General features: G+C 39.5%; 1 protein-coding gene across 1 annotated transcript in view; it reads right to left on the bottom strand.

The window, feature by feature from the left end:
• gabrg3 (gamma-aminobutyric acid type A receptor subunit gamma3) overlaps window positions 1-15,822 on the bottom strand; it is a 40,207-nt gene extending 24,385 nt beyond the window's left edge. Inside the window, exons 1-4 of the mRNA XM_007568419.2 lie at window positions 15,717-15,822; window positions 14,421-14,611; window positions 14,060-14,205; window positions 2,125-2,192 (exon numbers count right to left, since the gene is read on the bottom strand). Of these exons, the coding sequence (XP_007568481.1) occupies window positions 2,125-2,192; window positions 14,060-14,205; window positions 14,421-14,473 (267 nt within the window). The 5' untranslated portion in view covers window positions 14,474-14,611; window positions 15,717-15,822. The remainder of the gene's footprint in view (window positions 1-2,124; window positions 2,193-14,059; window positions 14,206-14,420; window positions 14,612-15,716) is intronic.
• Window positions 15,823-18,131: the final 2,309 nt, after the last annotated feature.

The raw sequence follows: 18,131 nt of genomic DNA, 5'->3' as shown, positions 1-18,131 counted from the left end.
TGCCCTATGCCATGAAGTTCTGGTGCTTTAATTATTGTTTACAGTTTTACAGCTAACAGTGGGGACATGACGCTTGCTTCCCTCTGACAGGCAATTTATGAGCTCCAGCTTTTGCTCTACAGAACCAGGAAACATCCTACTCAGCTACTTTACAGACAACTTGGAGAAAGTCCCACTTTGTAGAAGAGTGTTACGTTGAGTCTTAATTTTGGATACGAAGAAGTTCCAAATACAGCGAGGAGGGCAGGAAACAAGCAGCAAGCAAGAAGAGCTGAACTGAGAGAAATCTCTTAAAGGGAAAGTACCATGTGTGTCCTAGACACGTGGTGCCATTTTATAGCACAATAAAGTAACTCTGTTACTGTTAGTTGCTATAAAAATTTTATATATCAAATATGACTTAAAAGAAATGTAATTTAATGTCTTGAAATTGGGCTTCTGCTTCTTTAAGAACTCCTCCTCTTTCTGAAACTCCACTTCAGGAAGTCTTCACAACATGGCTCCTCTTTAACGTTTTCACCATCGTTGCACTGAGATGCGCTGTTCTACCAGGTGTTTGCTAATTGCTACTGGCTAGTCTAGAGGAGCTGGGTGAGGGAGTCGCCATGGAGGGCTGCTCTGTGAGGAGGAATCTTAAAAACTGCAACTCTGAGGAGGAGCTGCGCCTCGAAGGAGGGGCAAGGTCCACTCAGGGCGTCTGAATAGTTGCCATTGGAGATTAAAAGATTTCTCAAGCATGTATGAAAAAAAAAATCAAAGCAAAACTCCAGGTATGCATTTGATAAGGGAATAACATTATAACATGACGTAAAGCTCATAATGGTCAATTTGACACAATACTGCCCCTTTAAAACAAAAATAAATTCTAAAAACATACCAAAAATAAGGAATAAAGGAAGTGAGGACACAGGAAGAGCAATGACATCTGACTAGAAATCTGGGGCAAACAAGAGAGCCTGACACTGAGCTGAACAAACATAAGGCTGGATGGGTAGATGGATGGACGGCAGTAATTTATTATGAAAAGTTGCTGCATTTGTCTCTTTAACTGTACCCCTCCAAAGCACTTCAGACAGACTAATAACATTTGCTAATAACCATTACAATTCTCATTTCATTTGGGATTTTTCCTCATACCTGAACATAATAAGTCTCTTATTGAAAGCCCTTTGAATGTGAAAGCCATCTACTTCGACTTGTAGTGAATCTGTGCAGAAAGGAATGAATCACCATCTGTTGGCCCATGGAGTCATGACACCCTGAATTATACGGCGCATTGCAATTAAAAACAGTGCAAGAATGACAACAGAGATTACTGTAAGTGAACTCATGTGCAACAAAGGAGCTTAAAATAGGGCTCAAATTAAAAGGTTGCTCTATGTAGTACTACTAAATATGTTTTAAGTACGCAGGCTCTTTCAGTAATCTACAGGCACGTTAGTGTCGCTGCAAACACTAACTGCTTATAAACCTAATCACACCGCTCATCATAATTTGTAGATGCAAAGCAGACTAGAATATTAGAAATATAATAGGATTCATAAGGTAAATTATCTTATGAATCCATTTAGTTACACATATCACCAAAATCAACCTCTACATTTTTTCAAAAATAATAATGACAGCTGGTGTAAAACAATATTGTAGTAGACGCACTAAGAAAAGCAGTAACTAACAAAGAAATCCAAAACAGTTTTGAAATATGAAAAGCATGGCAAGTTTCTCAGATTTTATTTTGCAAAATAAAAGAAAATTCCTGCACAATTTGGTGTGGATCATAAAACTCATAAAATTTTAAGACACAACAGTCAATGTCTGACTTATTCTCTCTCTCATTATCGTGGCATTTAGCAAACAGGAACAATTTTGGTTTGCTCTGATCTAACCCTGTGTATCGATTGCTGAGTTGTATTGTATTGGGATCATAACTACGATTCAGATTTTTGTGAATCTCTCCTGGAGATTAAGATTATTTTATATTGAATGGAAAGCTTTCTTTATTTCTACATGCTGTAAAAATTTTGCTGAAATATATTTGAATAAATGACCAAATTGGCCCACAGCATCCCATTCTTCCATTGAAACCTCCAGCAAACCACAAGCTACTAGTGAAGTTGGACTTACCATGTTGATTGAAGACACCGGTCCGATGCTGTTCACAAATATATCCACATCTATGATAGTCGGTTTCACTGAAGAAGAAGAAGAAGAAAAATAACATATATTTTACTCATCAAATTGCTCACTGTTGCTCCACCTGCTTCTATGAATTAAAGTGAAAACTAAAAAAGGTTCTGAATTAAAGACACTTTGCTGTTCAGGAGCCTCTGAAGACAGAGTGAAGAGGCCCTCAGGGCGAAATGATCACACATTAGACTTCATCGCAAACTGCTGTGATGCTGTGATGAAACACCTCCATCAGTGTTCGCTTGAAAGAGACAATTATGCATCGATTATTCCCCAGTGAGTTGAGCCCAGAGCTACACTTTTTTAGTCCTTATCCCATTAAGACCCGACTCTCATTCCAAGTGCTTTCATTTGGCCTTCTTTCTTTAGTTTCCGTCTCTGTGGCAATCAAAGCTGTGCCTTAGTTTTTTTTTTGTTTTATTGTCTTTAAAAGGAGTATTTCAGGGGGGAAAAAACAATACACAAAGAATGGATGCTATTGAGGTGACATTTTCCTATCCTAGCTGCGGATTTCAATTTTCTACAAGGAAAAAAAGGTCAGAGCAAAGAAAGTCAAAAGGCTTTTGCACAAAGGCGAAAAGGCCCAAGGATTGTGGGACAGAGGTTATTGTGTTTCCCATAAATGTTTAGCAAAAACAACACGATGTTAAACTTGAAGCTTTTGTGATATAGACTCTGTAAAGAGAGATGCTGCGATTCCGGATGGTATTAATACACTTTGAACTTTTACGCATTTTATCTCTTTACAACTACAAAACGTCAACACGCTAACTAAAAGTATTATGTCATAATTAAGCGTAAAGCAACTAATAAATGATTTTTCACATTTTTGTTTTCAGATAAAAATCCGACCCTCAAAAGTTTAGAGAAAATCAATGAACGAGCAGCGTCAAGAAGATCAAGAAACACATCAGATCAAGAAACATGTCAGGGTTAAAGTTGCAGCTGGAAAGAGATCCATGTTTACTCTGGAGGGACTTGGATCCAGGTCTACCACAATAAAGAAATACAGCCTCCTAATTTTCATGATTTACCTTCAAAATAAGGTAAAACTTACAGAAAATGGACAAAAACACATGGGGGACGTCACTTGAACAAGGCACATATTTCAGAAAAGCAAACTACATCTAGCAGAACACAGAGTTTAAGAAGCACAGAGACGGTAGATTCCAATGCCAAAGCTTAGGAAACCAAAGTGGCCATCAGCAGAGGTTGGGTGGAGGGCCAGGAGGCCACAGCAGTCCAGAAGGACTCTCAGGTGAGGTGCCTGGTGAGAGAAAGACTGTAACTAGATGAGACAAATGGTCCTTGAATGAATTCAAGAACAGCAGCTGAAAGAGGCCAACCTCAACCTCGTCACTAGGAAAGGATCACAACACGACAGACAAAGTTGAATGTTGAGGACAATATCGGTTGTGAACTCCACAAATCGTTTGTGGAACAGTGGCAAAGGCAAAGCCGTTGTTGAAAGAAAGTCGTAAGAAGTTCAATTTTCAGTACGCCTTAAGATATGTAGATGTGAAAGAAGGTGTTCTGGTCAGACGAGGACACACGGACTCGCCAAAACGTGTTCACAAAACGTGTGGGGGTCCGACTTACTGTGATCGCACTGCACTCTTCCCCTCCTTGATCTTTCTGATTCCTGCCCATTGTGGATTGCCGGTGCCCACACCGCAAGTTTGGGGTGCTTGGAGGGAGCTCCTCCTCCTTCTCTTCCTCCTCAATAGTGCGGTTAGATAGAGGGTTTGAGCCTCCATGACATGGGGGTTTAACAGGGTAGATCAGAACACACGCCTTTAAGCTCTAACATTAGAATCATTCTGGGATCTTTTACGATAATTCACGTTTGTACACCATGACTGAGTGAGCTCCTGTTTCACGCTCAACAACAGACACTTCAAACAGACTCCTGGCAGGGAAACTCACTGTGTGTAAGCTGTCAGGTAATAATGTCAGCTGCAGAAACAGGATGTGCTTTACCCTGGAGAGCAGCCACCCAGACAAGCAATTAATTGGAGACAATCAACCCTGATAGCTGGTTCTCAACGCAGTGCATCTCCGATCCTCAGCCCATCCCCTCCTCTACTGACCTAAGCTTCCCTCCCAGACAGAAACCATTCAAATGCTGGTGAGACCCAGTGAATGGCTGTTGTTTTCACAGTCATGAAGAGATTTATAAAGTTTTTCATGAAGTCATCTCAACTGCTGCTGAAGCTCCACAAAATACTCTAACAGGTCCAGGCCGCCCTGCAAACCAAGTCAACATAAATAAGTCCTAAATGACTTAATCATAGCCGACGTCTTTTGCTCTGTTGAGGATCTTTCTCATTTACTTCCAACTTTCCATTTACACAAAGTCACTCCTCGGATAAACTGGAGCCATTCTGTTGCGATCCAGCCGCTCATTTACATGTCAACCTCTCATCGGAGTCACACCAGCATTTTTGCAACACCAGGTGCAGAGTGAAACTTCCTTAACACCCGCAACGGAGGAAGTAGGTGAAGTACTCCACAGGTGTGAATAGTGATATATTGACAAAATTTTATACTATTTTATACTATTTCAATTCTGACACAGCATAAATTATTAGTACTGATTGTATGGTAAGTTATAATGGAGTTTGTTCCTACACCACCACTTGGCAGCAGTTCGACTGGCATCTGACAGTTAGTGGTGAGGTGCAATTAACCAGGACTTAATTACAGTACACTTACAACACCACTCTTCGGTGTGGATGTTGTTATTGAATAAAAAAGACCAATTTTGCTGTTTCCGGCATCAGAAATGGTTTTAACATGAGACCACAGGAAGCACAAAACGTGTAAGAGGTTCATTAAAAGAAAACTGTTTTCTGCTGAGATGTGTTGGTTGTTTCCAGACTTCAGGGGTGGCGACATTTTGCCCCTTTTTGAAATGTTAGTCACTTACCACCCAACCTTTACAGGTTCCCACCGGATGACAAAATTCAGATGTTGAATTGATGAAGGTGCAAACTGACCAGGAGCTGTCTTCAGCAGATAGTGAGAATGTTGTAAGTTGGAAGCCATTTTGAAATCTCAAAGTCAAGGGAAGAGTTTACATTTTTGAGAGAGTAAACATCAAGACTGCTGTCTAGCCTCATTCGTCACCCAAGTTACTAAGATAAAATGGTCAAAAAAATTTAAATAACACCATTATTGTTTTAAATTGCTAAAACCTCGTTTGACTGTGACTGCTCTCTCTCTCTTTTACAGACACACACACACAACAGGGTGTTTCCTTTGCAAAAAATAATCTTGACCACCTAAAGCTGAAAGCCTTAAAAAGAGAAATTGCAATTAGCTAAAATGGCAAATCTGAAGTTTGCATGAATCAAATCTCCTGGAAGAAGCTCAAGGCAATAAGCAGTGGGAAGCTAGCACTTGGAGAAAGCATCCAGAGGTGAGACAAAGGAGATCCTGGAATCAAACCTTCTGTAAGATAAATGTGTCATTATGTTGAAAGCTGACAGTGACGCATTAGCTGTTCTCTCTCCAGGCTGACACCAGGAGAGTCTGGTTCTCTGACGAATGGACGGCTGTAAGCCAGGAGGAAGCAAACTGCTCTGTTTGGCACTCAGCTATTTGTGATAAACATGGTCATGTGACCACACAGCTGGACGGTTTGCCGTTTCAGGGTGAAATATAATTAGAAACACCCTTGTCAAAATGGATTACCAGGTTAGCTTTACTCGGTGAGACTGAGATGGAACAAAAAAATAAAAAAATCAATAGCTAAACTAATGAAGCTTTCGCTCCTATATCTCCCACCACTTTACGTTTTCATATTTTGCGAAGACTTAAAATATCCAATTGGACTGAAAATTTGCCAGATTTAAGGAGTTAAAGTGGTTATTTTTACCTCCATGCTGCTAAGCTATCAGGTTCAAACTCATAACCAAGGAACTGGCGCTAAGCTACCGATTTTACTCTGAAACAGATTTGGTGGCAAAAGAAGAAGAAACTTTTTGCTCTCATGTGTTTTTTCCATTATGTATTCTTCTTTAACCACGTTTTTACTTAAATTTTAACTTTTAATAGTAGCCTAATCCCTCACACGTTATCTTGAAGATGATCTAACTGAACATTTATTTCAGATTTACCAGAACTGACTGCCTTTGAAAATTTTGCATTTACGTTTTAATATTTTGTTTGTTTTATTTTACTTTAGTCAGATATTGTGAATTTTTTAGCTCAGTTTCCCCTGAAAAAAAGTTTCATTCATCTGTATTTCTGGATAAAAATCTAATCTAATCTAATCAATTTACAAACAGAAAAAAGAGAAGACGTTTTACTACAAGACTCAATTAACAAATAAAGAAAAAAAAGAAATTCAGAACACTGGGATTAAACAGATTTTTTTTCCCCAATGCTACTTTTCTCTGTGGGATGACAGCGTCATTATTTTATTGGCGGTACTCTGTTATCTTTATCCACTAAAAGAATAAAGGAGTTTCTGTCATGTTTTTTTTTTGTTTTTTCCTACCTTCCTACACGGCTGCATGAATGTGTCTCTGCTGCTGCCCTTTCCAGTCCACTCATTAATCACATTAGCTCACAGGAACTCCCTGTGACACGGCTTCACGACGGAGACTCGCCACCTATTCTTGGTGGCTATCGGAGCGGCGGCGCGATGACTGATGGCACCGAGACCTCAGCTTCTGCCGTCCCGGTCCGGGCTCAGCAGCAAAAGGAACGCCAAAGGGCTCTGAAATATTCAAAAAGCAGAACAAATCGCCCACCTCAGGCGGTCATCTGTTAGCCGGTAAGCAGACACCAGAGCTGCTTCGAGACGGCTCCTTAATGACCCGAATCAAATAACTGCAACAAAGCTGCAACAACGGGGACTTAACATTCAGGTGGTTGTGTGTTTATCCACTTTACGTTGCGTAGTTTGACCTTCATGAGATCAAAAGACAGATCAACTTAAAGTGAGACATATTATCATCAACTTTTGATGCAGCCAGAATCTGAAAAATCATCAAGATAAGCTGCTGGTTTGTTTCCAACATTTCAAGAAAATTTTTATTTATTTTTTCCCTCACCCTCACGGCTCTGAGCAATTTCGCTATGTGACAGAGAAGAAAAACCAAATCAATCAGTCATTATGATTCCACTGACAGATGCTGACAGTAACTGGCTTAGTTACTAGGTAACAGTGTGAACAAAAGAGCAGCGCATTGGTTTCCACATGAGCTCTCTGTCTCTTTTATGTCATCTGATTTTGAGTGGTGTGTCGTCGCTTTTAGCAGGTCAAGTCACAGCGCTGCGCACAATGGAGACAAAGTAAAGTTGGTAAATTATAAGATGTCATTCTGATGTTCATCTCTGCACATTTCTCAGTGGAAGTCGCCACACTTACTTCCGCGTATTCACTAACTTGAATCATGATCTCGCTAAAGCTAGCAACCCACCGAGCCACATTTGTCACTTCCGATACACTGATCCCGATATCTTGTTTCTACCATCCTGCTTCACTTCAATCCTTTGTTAGCCTTCAGACTTTGTCCCAAGTAAGTTGAAAACTTTTGTTTCTTCGTTCTGACTGTAGATAAGTCAAAGCAGTTGGCTGTTTCCTTGTAGTCGTTGTCCTGATGCATGAGGGTCGACTGACGTCTGCCTCACAGGAGCGTTTAACAGCCGGAGCTTGGAAATAAATCCAGGATCTTGTTATAACGAGAGAACCTTCTCGCTATAGCAAATTGCGAAACTCGATAAAACGAGAAATGTAGGGTTATGACAGGGTGAGTTTTATATCTGGTAAAAGTGAGATAGTTTCTTGTTTTAATGATGTAAAAAAATGCCCCTCTGATGGATTGCAGCATAAAGAGGCTCTCCTCCTCATAGTGCTGCTTCTAGACAACATCTAAAACCCCAAGAGGTGTTGCTGCTTTTTCTGCTGCCACCTTTCTTATTTGAAAGGGAAAATATTTTGGATTTAATGAGAGATAAATCTCTTTTTCTTTATTTCATTGAACGTTTCCTCTTTAGAATGATATACCACTCCTGAATTTATTTCCACGTTCTTGCAGTTAATCATTTCAGTACTTAAATTCTCGAGTCTTTCCTATTTTGCAAAGTACAGTCTTAAAGGAAATGGAGCTGTGTGTCATGTAATGATTCTGTCCCCGGGAAACAGCAAGTCATAGATTAGCAATTATTAGTTCCTAGACCCTCTGATCAACATAAACAGAAAAACATTTAGAAAAATGACTTCAGTTACATTTATTTAATAGTAATTGTTAATACTGGCAGTGACTGTGCCACCAGTGATTTAAAAAAAAGATTTCTATTTCTTAATCATTATATGTTTCCTTCCATAGTAAACACAATCCAATTAAAGATTAGATTTTTTCCTATATTACCTATAAAATATAAAGTTACTGCAATGAAAGATACATGTATTCTATGTGTTTTAGAACAATTTACCAGACGACTTGCAAAAAATTTGATTTTACTTACTCTTTTTGTAACTCAAGTATTTTGCGCAAATACAAAAGCACTGCACACGTACAAGGAAGCTCGAATACAACAACAATTATTACTTCGGTGTTCTCAGTTGACCCTGAACGCGTCGTATCATCAGCGTAGAAAGCCATTCGTATTCGAGCAACGCGGTCGGAACGGCCCTTGTTGTTCAAATGCGAGCTTTAAAAGTCACATTCATTAAAGCAGAAAGGACGAGTTCAGATGACTTTAGGCCGTCTGTCATCAAAAGGCCTATGTAGCAACAAATGGCTCTCTGATTTACTTATCTGCGGCCCGTGGTCGGGGGAATTAAAAAACAAAGGCTAATTGCCCGCGCCGTGTTTCTCATTAGTTCTTTGAAGTCACCCACACAAGTTAATTTTGTCCATTTTGGCCAGGCAATCAGCAATGAATACAAATCTGCAATGCACTAGAGGCTCATAAATTGTGACTGTGTGTGTCCGCGTGTAACATAGTTGCTCCCTAAAGTAGCTCAGTGAAAAGGTCATCGTTCCTTTTTTTTAATTATAAATAGTCACTACATGACTGGACAACAACACCTGAACAGTGCTGCTTAGAGTGTGTGCGAGTGTAAATGTTCCCTGAGGCTTAAAATACTGCCACTCGTTTTCATTATCTGCTTCATCCATCCCAGGACAAGATCCCACCGATTACTGGGGACGTGTGTGTGTGTGTGTGGGGGGGGGGGGGTGTATGTGTCGCTCTTCTGCAGTACAGCTTCTCACAGTCAGCAGAGCCCGTTACAAATGCTAAGGCTATCGTGAAGGTGGATAAACTGTTTTTCTGTAACTGTAAGCTGTTTCTCCACCATTAGCACATTTAGCAGCGTGTTCACGAGGTTGACTGACAGCACTAAGGCTCTCCTCCTGGCTCTGGTTGGTTGTTTTTGGCAGTTTGATAGTCAGTTTTTACAGTCTTTCAGAATTTTACTGACAGTAAAAATGTAATAACAAAATTCATGCTCACTCTATAAAACACTGCCTGTCTGTATTGACTAACACTTGGTGACTGTTGAATTCAGCTAACGTTTGCTTGTTTTACCTTAAAGATAAAAGGTTATTTCTTTTCTGACGAATCTCAGCCCAGCACTTCTGGTAAATATTTTTTCTCTCACATTTGAATTTTTGTCGTTATTTGTGACATAATAATGTTTCCTGCTCTTCCCAACATCAAACATGGAGTATCTGCATATCTAGTTTGATGTAATGCGATTTTCCACTTCAGAACAAAATCAGTACAACTCTCAGCTGTGAAACAGGTTTGACCTCCTTTTGTTGCTGTACAAAGTCACATTGACATTGAATCTTGAAGCCCAGTAAACACTCCGGTATTTAGAAACAAACTAATGTTAAGCTTTTATGTGTGTTTTTTTTTAAGTCCATCACATCAGTGATGGTGGGATTAATTAGCGTAAATTACCAGAGTTAATTCAGGTTAAAAAAAGCTAGCTATGCTGTAACAGTTATATTTTAATATGCTGATTTAGTTGTTGCAACATACAGTAGTTACATGCATGTTTAGACTAAAACATGCGAGCTGGACCTCTGTAGGCAGCATTCATTTGGATTTTTATTCACCAATTCACTTCAATTTCAACTTCTGTTTTTAAACTCTACATTTTTCTGTGAAGCTCTTTGAATTGTATTGTAAACCAAATGTGTTATACAAATACATTTTCCTTGCCTATTGTATTTCAGTGTAAAGGTGGCTTTGTTGTTTTTAAACATTGACATAGCATCCTACTGCTCCAGTAGACTTGTTTTTATTTTTATTCTTCACATCTATCTCAGTTTTAATTGTACTCAATGTTAGGCAAAGAATATAGTATAAAGAAATTTTGCCACTGCTGCTTTTGGAGAATCTTTATAAGTATTTTTAATCTAGTTTCTGGTGCATATATTGAAATAAGACAAAACTAACTTACAAGTAACTTTTCAGCACAATTCAGGAGCTTGTTTTGAGTAGATAACTCCTTCATATTAATGAAAAATATGAAATTTTTCCAATTTAACAAATGAAATAATTATTTTTCATCACTATTAAATAATAATCAACTCAAAACGAGTTCCTATTTCATGCTGAAAAGTGACTTGTATGTTAGTTTTATCTTATTTCAAATGTACGGAGAGATTTCCACCAGAAACTAAACCAAAAACTGTACAATTTTTTTTTTTGCTGTGTTAGGAATTCATGCTTTCAGTTCTGTGTTGAATCAAGTATTTAATGTCCTGTTATATTAGGATGAGATTATATTTTTTAGGGATTTCATGACACGAAACTTTAAAATGATCACTTTATAAAACTGTAGTTCAGTCATGTCTGAGGCATTCCCGTGTTTTTCTGCGCCCAGACTGCTGTAGTTTGCGCCACATTTTGACAGGAAGAGGTCAGGCGGGGCCGATTTACCGACGACTACATTAGCGCTATGTCTCACTAAATCCTTCGCGCTGCTTCGAAACGGTATATTTGGAGGAATCTCTTTTTGCAAAAGCAGATTTCAGTCGAGCTCAAAGGGTTTAAAAAGGATTTGGGCAGGGATCACTGCTGCATAGTCTGAAACAATGCATCTTTTCATTTTCTATCCAGTCTTTTGTGGTGTCAAATATGTGCTTTTTGTAATTTTTCTGTAAAAAAAGAAAAAAAAAAAACAGACCTTCACATCATGTCTGACAAGTACATTTTCCTTTCAAACACCTTTTCAGTCCTGGGATTTTATTGTCTGGTCTTAAAAATGCATGTAGGTGAAAACTACAAAGGGGACCGCTCAGCATCTGATGGGAGAAAAAAAACAGACAAAAAACAGAACAATCTGACAATAAGAAGAAGAAACTGACTGGCTTTTAACGACCCAGGAGGTGATTGAGCGGCAAGAGAACTAGATGGGACAAATCGGTGCAAGACAGTCCATCTGGGGAAGAACCTGAACCAAGAAGCTGAAGCAAAAATGACACATAAATGAACAAAGACGGAGTAAGAGGAGTCAAATGACTGAACTGAGTAAAAAGCTAAAGACTTTCATTAAACCCTTCCAGACTGAATGTATCGGTGACGACACAGCCGAATTTGCAGTATCGTAACTTATTACGGTACTGGACGGTAAACTGAGAGCTGCCCATCAACACACAGAGTTTACAGGCCTCACAGTCCAGCCAGGCGTCTGTTGATTAATGCACTGCTCCATGGTTCAATGCGTATTGTGGGACTGAGATGCGGCTTCGCTTCTATTCCCACAGAATGTTTTACGTGTTCCAACATTTACAAACTGAAGAGAATCTATACCAATTTGTTTCTGTATAAAAAGACTCTGACAGTAACCTTTAAAGGTAAACTATTATGCTTCCTTAGCGTAGGTCTATAGGCTGCAAAACAACAGTTTTTGCACAAAATCATTTGTACATAGTGAGATCTCAGTTTGGTCAGTTCTGCCTATTTGAGCTCCTTTCAGATTGAGCTTTAAGTCAAAACGAGCTCCTAGCGCCGACTGCAACTCCATGTCTACGTTCAGATGTGAAAACGGCTACAAACCGATGCGCAGTTATACAACCGTATCCCTTTGAAAAGCAGAAGTGGAGCCGCCTGCACAACCAGCAAAAATGCAGCAGGTGGTTTCCGGATGTTAAGTCAACAACAAGAGACTTGTCTTTTCCAGCAGCCATTGTACAGCACATACTGTGCTGTACAATGGCTGCTCAGCCAGCTGACCAAACGTGCTGGAGCTCCGCTTTGGTTGCTAGGTAACGGGGGGCTGAGCTTAGGTTGGGGTTGCTAGGTAACATCGCAGTGCCTGTCGATTGTAACTCAACATTTGGGAGGTTTTTGAAATGGCTCCTTTTCTATTGACACCAAAAAAAAAAAAACACATGAACTTAGTGCCAAAAACGCCTGGATGTCTTTCTTCTTCTTTTTAAATAATCTTGTTCTTGTTTCTTTGTTTAGATCTTGTTGTTTGGTTTGACCTGTTTCTTCTAATGGTGCCGGCTAGTGCGTTTCCAATTCTGGAGAAAACCAGAAAGATTTTGGCTACGGGAAGGATAAGAAAACAAAATCCACCAACAAGAAAAAAAAAAAGTCAAAATGTCTGCCGACGCTCTTTCCTCGTCACCTTCCTGGATACTTTGACTACACTACTGCACAATCGCCATCAGGAGATGCATCAAAACTTGCTTTTACTCAAATAAAAACAACAGAATGTAAAATACATTTTTGCTGTAGATGTTGGACAGACTCACAGCCTGTAGGAGATGCTGGAAGAAAATAAGCGTCTTTACAGGCAACATGTACAGACCTAGAGGTGAATACGGTAACTATAGTTACAGTATACTGGTATACTACAGCAACATGACCTTCTTCACTCTTACTGCTTTGGTAACATCCATCTCTCTGTAAACTATTATCTGGTTGAAAAAGATACTAAATTATGTGAATGTATTTATGTCTTATTGAATATTCTGCTGTATCCTCTTCCAAACTTTTCATCCATTTTTATTTTTATTTTTATTTTTTTTGCTCAACGTGTTTTATTCATCGTCCTGGTTGAGAACAGAGATGGTTTGAGCTTCCTGCTACATTACCTGCTTAATTACCTCATTTACTCTGGGTTTAGGGTCCTAGTCCAAGTATAAACATTTTGAACAAACAGCAAACAAAACCCTGAAATTCAGGTTTAGAACATATCAGAATATGACATGAATCGAATGAAACTGAACACTGAACAGTAAGTTCAGGCAGTGCTCAACAGACGCCTCCTTTTTTGCTTTAATTAGTGCATCAGTGTGGCATTGCATGACCTTAAGGGACCATGATTCTGTTTCTAAACTAAATACACATTGTGCTTTAATTAGGACATTGGAACAAAGAAAAAAAAAAAAAAAGTCCAGTCTTTGTTTTCCTCAGCCCAGTTTGGATGCTTCATGGTGTCATCACAAAGAGGGCAGCACCGGGTCCAGGATACGTCGGTGTTTCTCTTCCAGCTGCTGTGATTTTTCACTCAAACACGTTGACTTCTTTCTTTAGAGTCCTCTCACAGCTGCAGTTTTCCCTGCTGCTTGTTCTGCCACACTTTGTCCTTCCACTCATCTTTCTGTTGATATAATTAGGTGCAGCTCTCACAACTTGTTCTGCAACCACCTTTTGTGAAGTCCATGCCTGCCTCAGGCGTGAAACTCTTTATATTGAACATCTTTTTATTATTATTATTATTATTTATGTAAAATTCTAATTTTCTAATAAGTAGACATGAAATATTTCAGTAGTAGAATCCATACAATGTAAATGTTCAGTTTTGGAACCGATTTTCAGAACTATAATTCACTTTTTTTCCCCCCACCCAATTTATTTTGATGCCCCCAAAAGAAGCGGGTCTTACCTCCAATGTCCGGCCTCAGCTTCTTGTCATACTCTTTGAGTAAATTATTGAGGATTTCCGTGGTGTCTGTTTCCTGGGATTTAGGAGCCAGCATTTGGTTCACAGTGACATCCTCGTAGTCCTCCTCATACTGCACTGCTAAAGAACTGGAGAGAGGGGAGGAAAGAAGCTCATGTTTAACAGGACGAGCGATGCGCGGAGAGCGTGCGTTTAGAGGAACTTAGACATAAAGTTTCAAAGAAAATCCCGGCAACGAAGATATGGAAATCCGTTTCTTTTCTCTTTTTTGGAAGAAAACGAAAAAGAAGAAGAAGAAGAAGAAGAAGAAGAAGAAGAAGAAGAAGCAAGGTGCGCCTCTTACCAGGTGAAAAGGACCGACAGAAGTCCGACGCCAGCCAGGGAAGCGCGCGTCATGTTTCTCGGAGGGAGAACAAGTAGACAGAGACGAGTCAGCGGACGGTGCCTGTGCGCACTCCGCGGTCACCGCAGCACTGAGCGGAAACAGGAGCGGGAGGAGGGGGGCTTCATGGTTTCCAATCCAAGCCGATATGTCTCTCGGTGAGAATAATAATAATAAAAATAAAAACCCATTCATATCCTTCCGTGGTGGCCGGTTTTCCCCACTCCCCGCCCTCCCCACCAGACACAAACTCAGCAGTTTGTCACCGGTGAGGACTGCAGCGCTCCTCCATCCACAGCGGATGGCGCTGCGCCCTTTACGCAGGTGCGCACGGTAGCTGCGTTCTGAGAGGCGAGAATTCAGCTGAGGAAAAAAAATAAAATAAATAAAAAAAGAAAAAAATAGAGAACTCCTCTGTGCCGAAGTCTGCGTCACCCAAGAGTCGTTACACCTGCACGGAAATACTTTTTGTTGAGCTTTTTGCCTTCGTTCTTCCCTCCCGATTAATTACACAGTAGAATGTCCTCGACGTGTTTCGACACAGCCTATAAATACACTTGCAGAAGAAAACAAAAGTCTTTACCGATTCTCTTCGAATGCAAAGCCTGAAAAACTGGCCTAAATACACCATGGGAACAAGCAGAGCGCCATTCAAAATCCTTAGCATGATGATGGCACTACCGTGCTTCATTATTCAGCGTTTATTTGCCATTTGCGCAGTACATTTTCCTTTATACAATAAAAAAGTTTACTTTTGTCTGCAGGAATGTCATTTAAAAAACATTTTTTGGTACAAAATGTAAAATAACCGTACAAAAGTGGATTATTGGTAGCGAATGTTAACATGCGCGCGCCACACTGTAAAAGACAGAAAATGTAGTTGATAATGATGAGCAGTAAAATGATGACAGGAAAAATCCGTAAAAGATAAAACAATTTAGAACTAATGTAGATTGTTTTCAGGTTCATTTTAGAGAAAACTTTTTTTTATTTTATTTTTTTGCACTTTAAGTTAAAACATTTTCTTTTACAGTGGATATTGACTCCAGCAGGATTTCTTAACCGTATCAAAAATCACACTGCCATCCAACCACAAAAGGAAAAACAAATCTAGTAATTTTGAATTCTGGCAACCACAGCTGCCGCCGTTTTACCATAGAATTACCACAGTGATGATGAAGCACCTGTTTCTATATAAACTTAAAACAATGAAACCTTGAATTGAGTGAAACAAAAATTGACACGAATCAAAATCACCTCTTTGCCGATGTACTTTGAGTATTCCTGGGTTTGGAAGTGTGTGTGAGAGATGCTACATACGTGGAGCATCTGCAGCATGAGAGGTCAGAGGGCACTTTAGCTTTAGCATCAACACGTGCGTTGGCTCTGCAGCCTGAGCTGCTCTGGTCTTAGGCTGTGGAGCTTCGCTGCTGCTGCCTGACTTCTATCACCCTCTAGTGGCTAAAGTGAGAACTGCACAGACTTGAAATAAAAAAGAAAAACATATCAACCCTCACTGTTGTGCTGCTAACATGTAACTTTTTTCTTCAGTTTCTTGAGTTTCTGAAGTCTGCACATGCGTTGTTGTTTTTTGTTTCCTATGGAGACGCCATTGTAGGGTCTCAGCGTCGCGTTGAAGGACAACTTTGAAAAGCGGTCGAGCTGGGAATGAAACCAGCAATCATTTCCACTTCCCCACTTAGCCACATGATCACCTACTCACAGCCATACATTAGCATAATGCAAAAGATAAAGCCCAACCCGACGGGCCCAGAAGGAATCAGCAAATGGATTTAATGGGCCGCACTCAGAATAAATATGAACTTAATGAACTTACAGTTGTTTTGTTTTTTAGTTTTATGTAAGATGAAATCACCCATGAGCCTAATTTGTGCTGTTACCTGCCCTGCATATTTAGCATGTGCACCTATACACTCTGCATGCTAATCCCACAGTCTTCTGAATAGAAAAGCTTGAGTGTGTATGATGCATTCGCTCTCTTAAAGAAATAATATGCTAAATAGTATGTGACTCCCAACCCTTAAAGAGTAGAGTTGATCATAATCGCTGCATAACTCCAACCGTTTGGACCAAACTCAAATGGGTTAAAGAACACTTAATGTGTTACCTGGAAAACATCATGCATTACAAACGTGTCCAGACCTTTCCAGATTGTGACGTTTACAGCAGCGTTAATGTGTTTCATCCAGATTTTAAGATAGAGGGGGGAAAAAAACACAAAGTAGTGTTAAATGGTTTTCAAACTGAATCTAAAAAGTGTAGATTGCGTTTGTCTTTTGCCTTCTTTGATGCTCTTGAATAAAACATCAGGTAAGAGCTGTGTGCTCCTCAAATTCATGCAAAAAGTGCTCAGAAGAGAGAAATTGTTTTTGAATAAAAAGCGATGGTCTGGTTCAAATTTCACAACAAGCCAAACATTGGACACGTAAAGCTATGAAAGAAAAAAGCCGACTTTTGGCATATTTAAAAAGAAACAAAAGAAACAAAAAAAAGGTGTGACATGTGGCAGAAAGCCAACACTGCGCTTGACCCTGAACATACCATCCCTACAGTGGAACATGGTATCATGGCAACAGTATCATTCTCTGGGGAATGTTGTTTCTATAACCGTGTGTGAACTTCCTTCCACTAAACTTCACCCTGAAGTTTAGTTTCCATGAAACCTGCTGGTGGCAACATGATACAAAGATGCCATTTTATCTGCAAGAGCTTTGAACAGTGTTAAGATGTCCTCGTTTTGATTTTAGATATTAACATATTTTCTTTTGTCCATTTTCATGTTTATTTACATTTAATTCTGGTGGATTTTTTTTATCTTTTCAGTTTTTGCTGTAGCTATGTAAAGAAAACCTATTTTTACACAGTTTCTTTTATGTATATATATATATATATATATATATATATATATATATATATATATATATATATATAATTTCCTACAATATTAGCATCATTCTCTTAAAAACATAGCAAATCAACTCAATCCTCCTTTTCTAACCTTGCTTATCAACTACCAAACTTGGGCTATCCATTTAAAGGGACAGTATTATGTAAAATCTACTGTTTTGAGCTCACAGAGCAGAGCACCCTTCCCTCGCAACTTCCCCACTCAGCTCCTTCAGACTAGCCAGCAGCAATTAGCCAACACCTGGAGGAACTGTGCAATATATGAGCTCATTATAGGAGCTACTGCTCAGGAAAACGCTGGTAAAAATGTTGTTGAAGGGTCAATAGAGGAGCCGTATTGTGATGACTTCCTTGAGGTGGAGTTTCAGAAACAGCAGGAGTTTTTAAAGAGACAGAGGCCCAAATCCAAGGCATTAAATTATAAAGTCAAATTTCTTTGTTTCATATATAAAGCATTTTTCTAACCACTGAAGGTAACATAGATTCTTGATTGTGCTACAAAATAACACTATGTGGCTGGAAATCAAACAATACTGGCCCTTTAAATACTCCATCACTTCTAAAACCTGCAGCATCACCTCCACTTTTTGGTACGTTTCGCAAGATTTGATATTCACTCCCCTCTCTGTGTTTTTCCCTCCGACGCTCCAATCTGTGACTGATGTCATTTGGTGCCATCAGCGACGGCTTAATTTGACGTCAACTGCGGCCCCACCGAACAGAAAACAGCAACTTAAACGGAGC

This window comes from Poecilia formosa, unplaced genomic scaffold (genome assembly GCF_000485575.1).
Source record: "Poecilia formosa unplaced genomic scaffold, Poecilia_formosa-5.1.2 Scaffold222, whole genome shotgun sequence".
NCBI classification, from domain to species: Eukaryota; Metazoa; Chordata; class Actinopteri; order Cyprinodontiformes; family Poeciliidae; genus Poecilia; species Poecilia formosa.
This window is presented reverse-complemented; position numbering and strand designations above follow the sequence as displayed.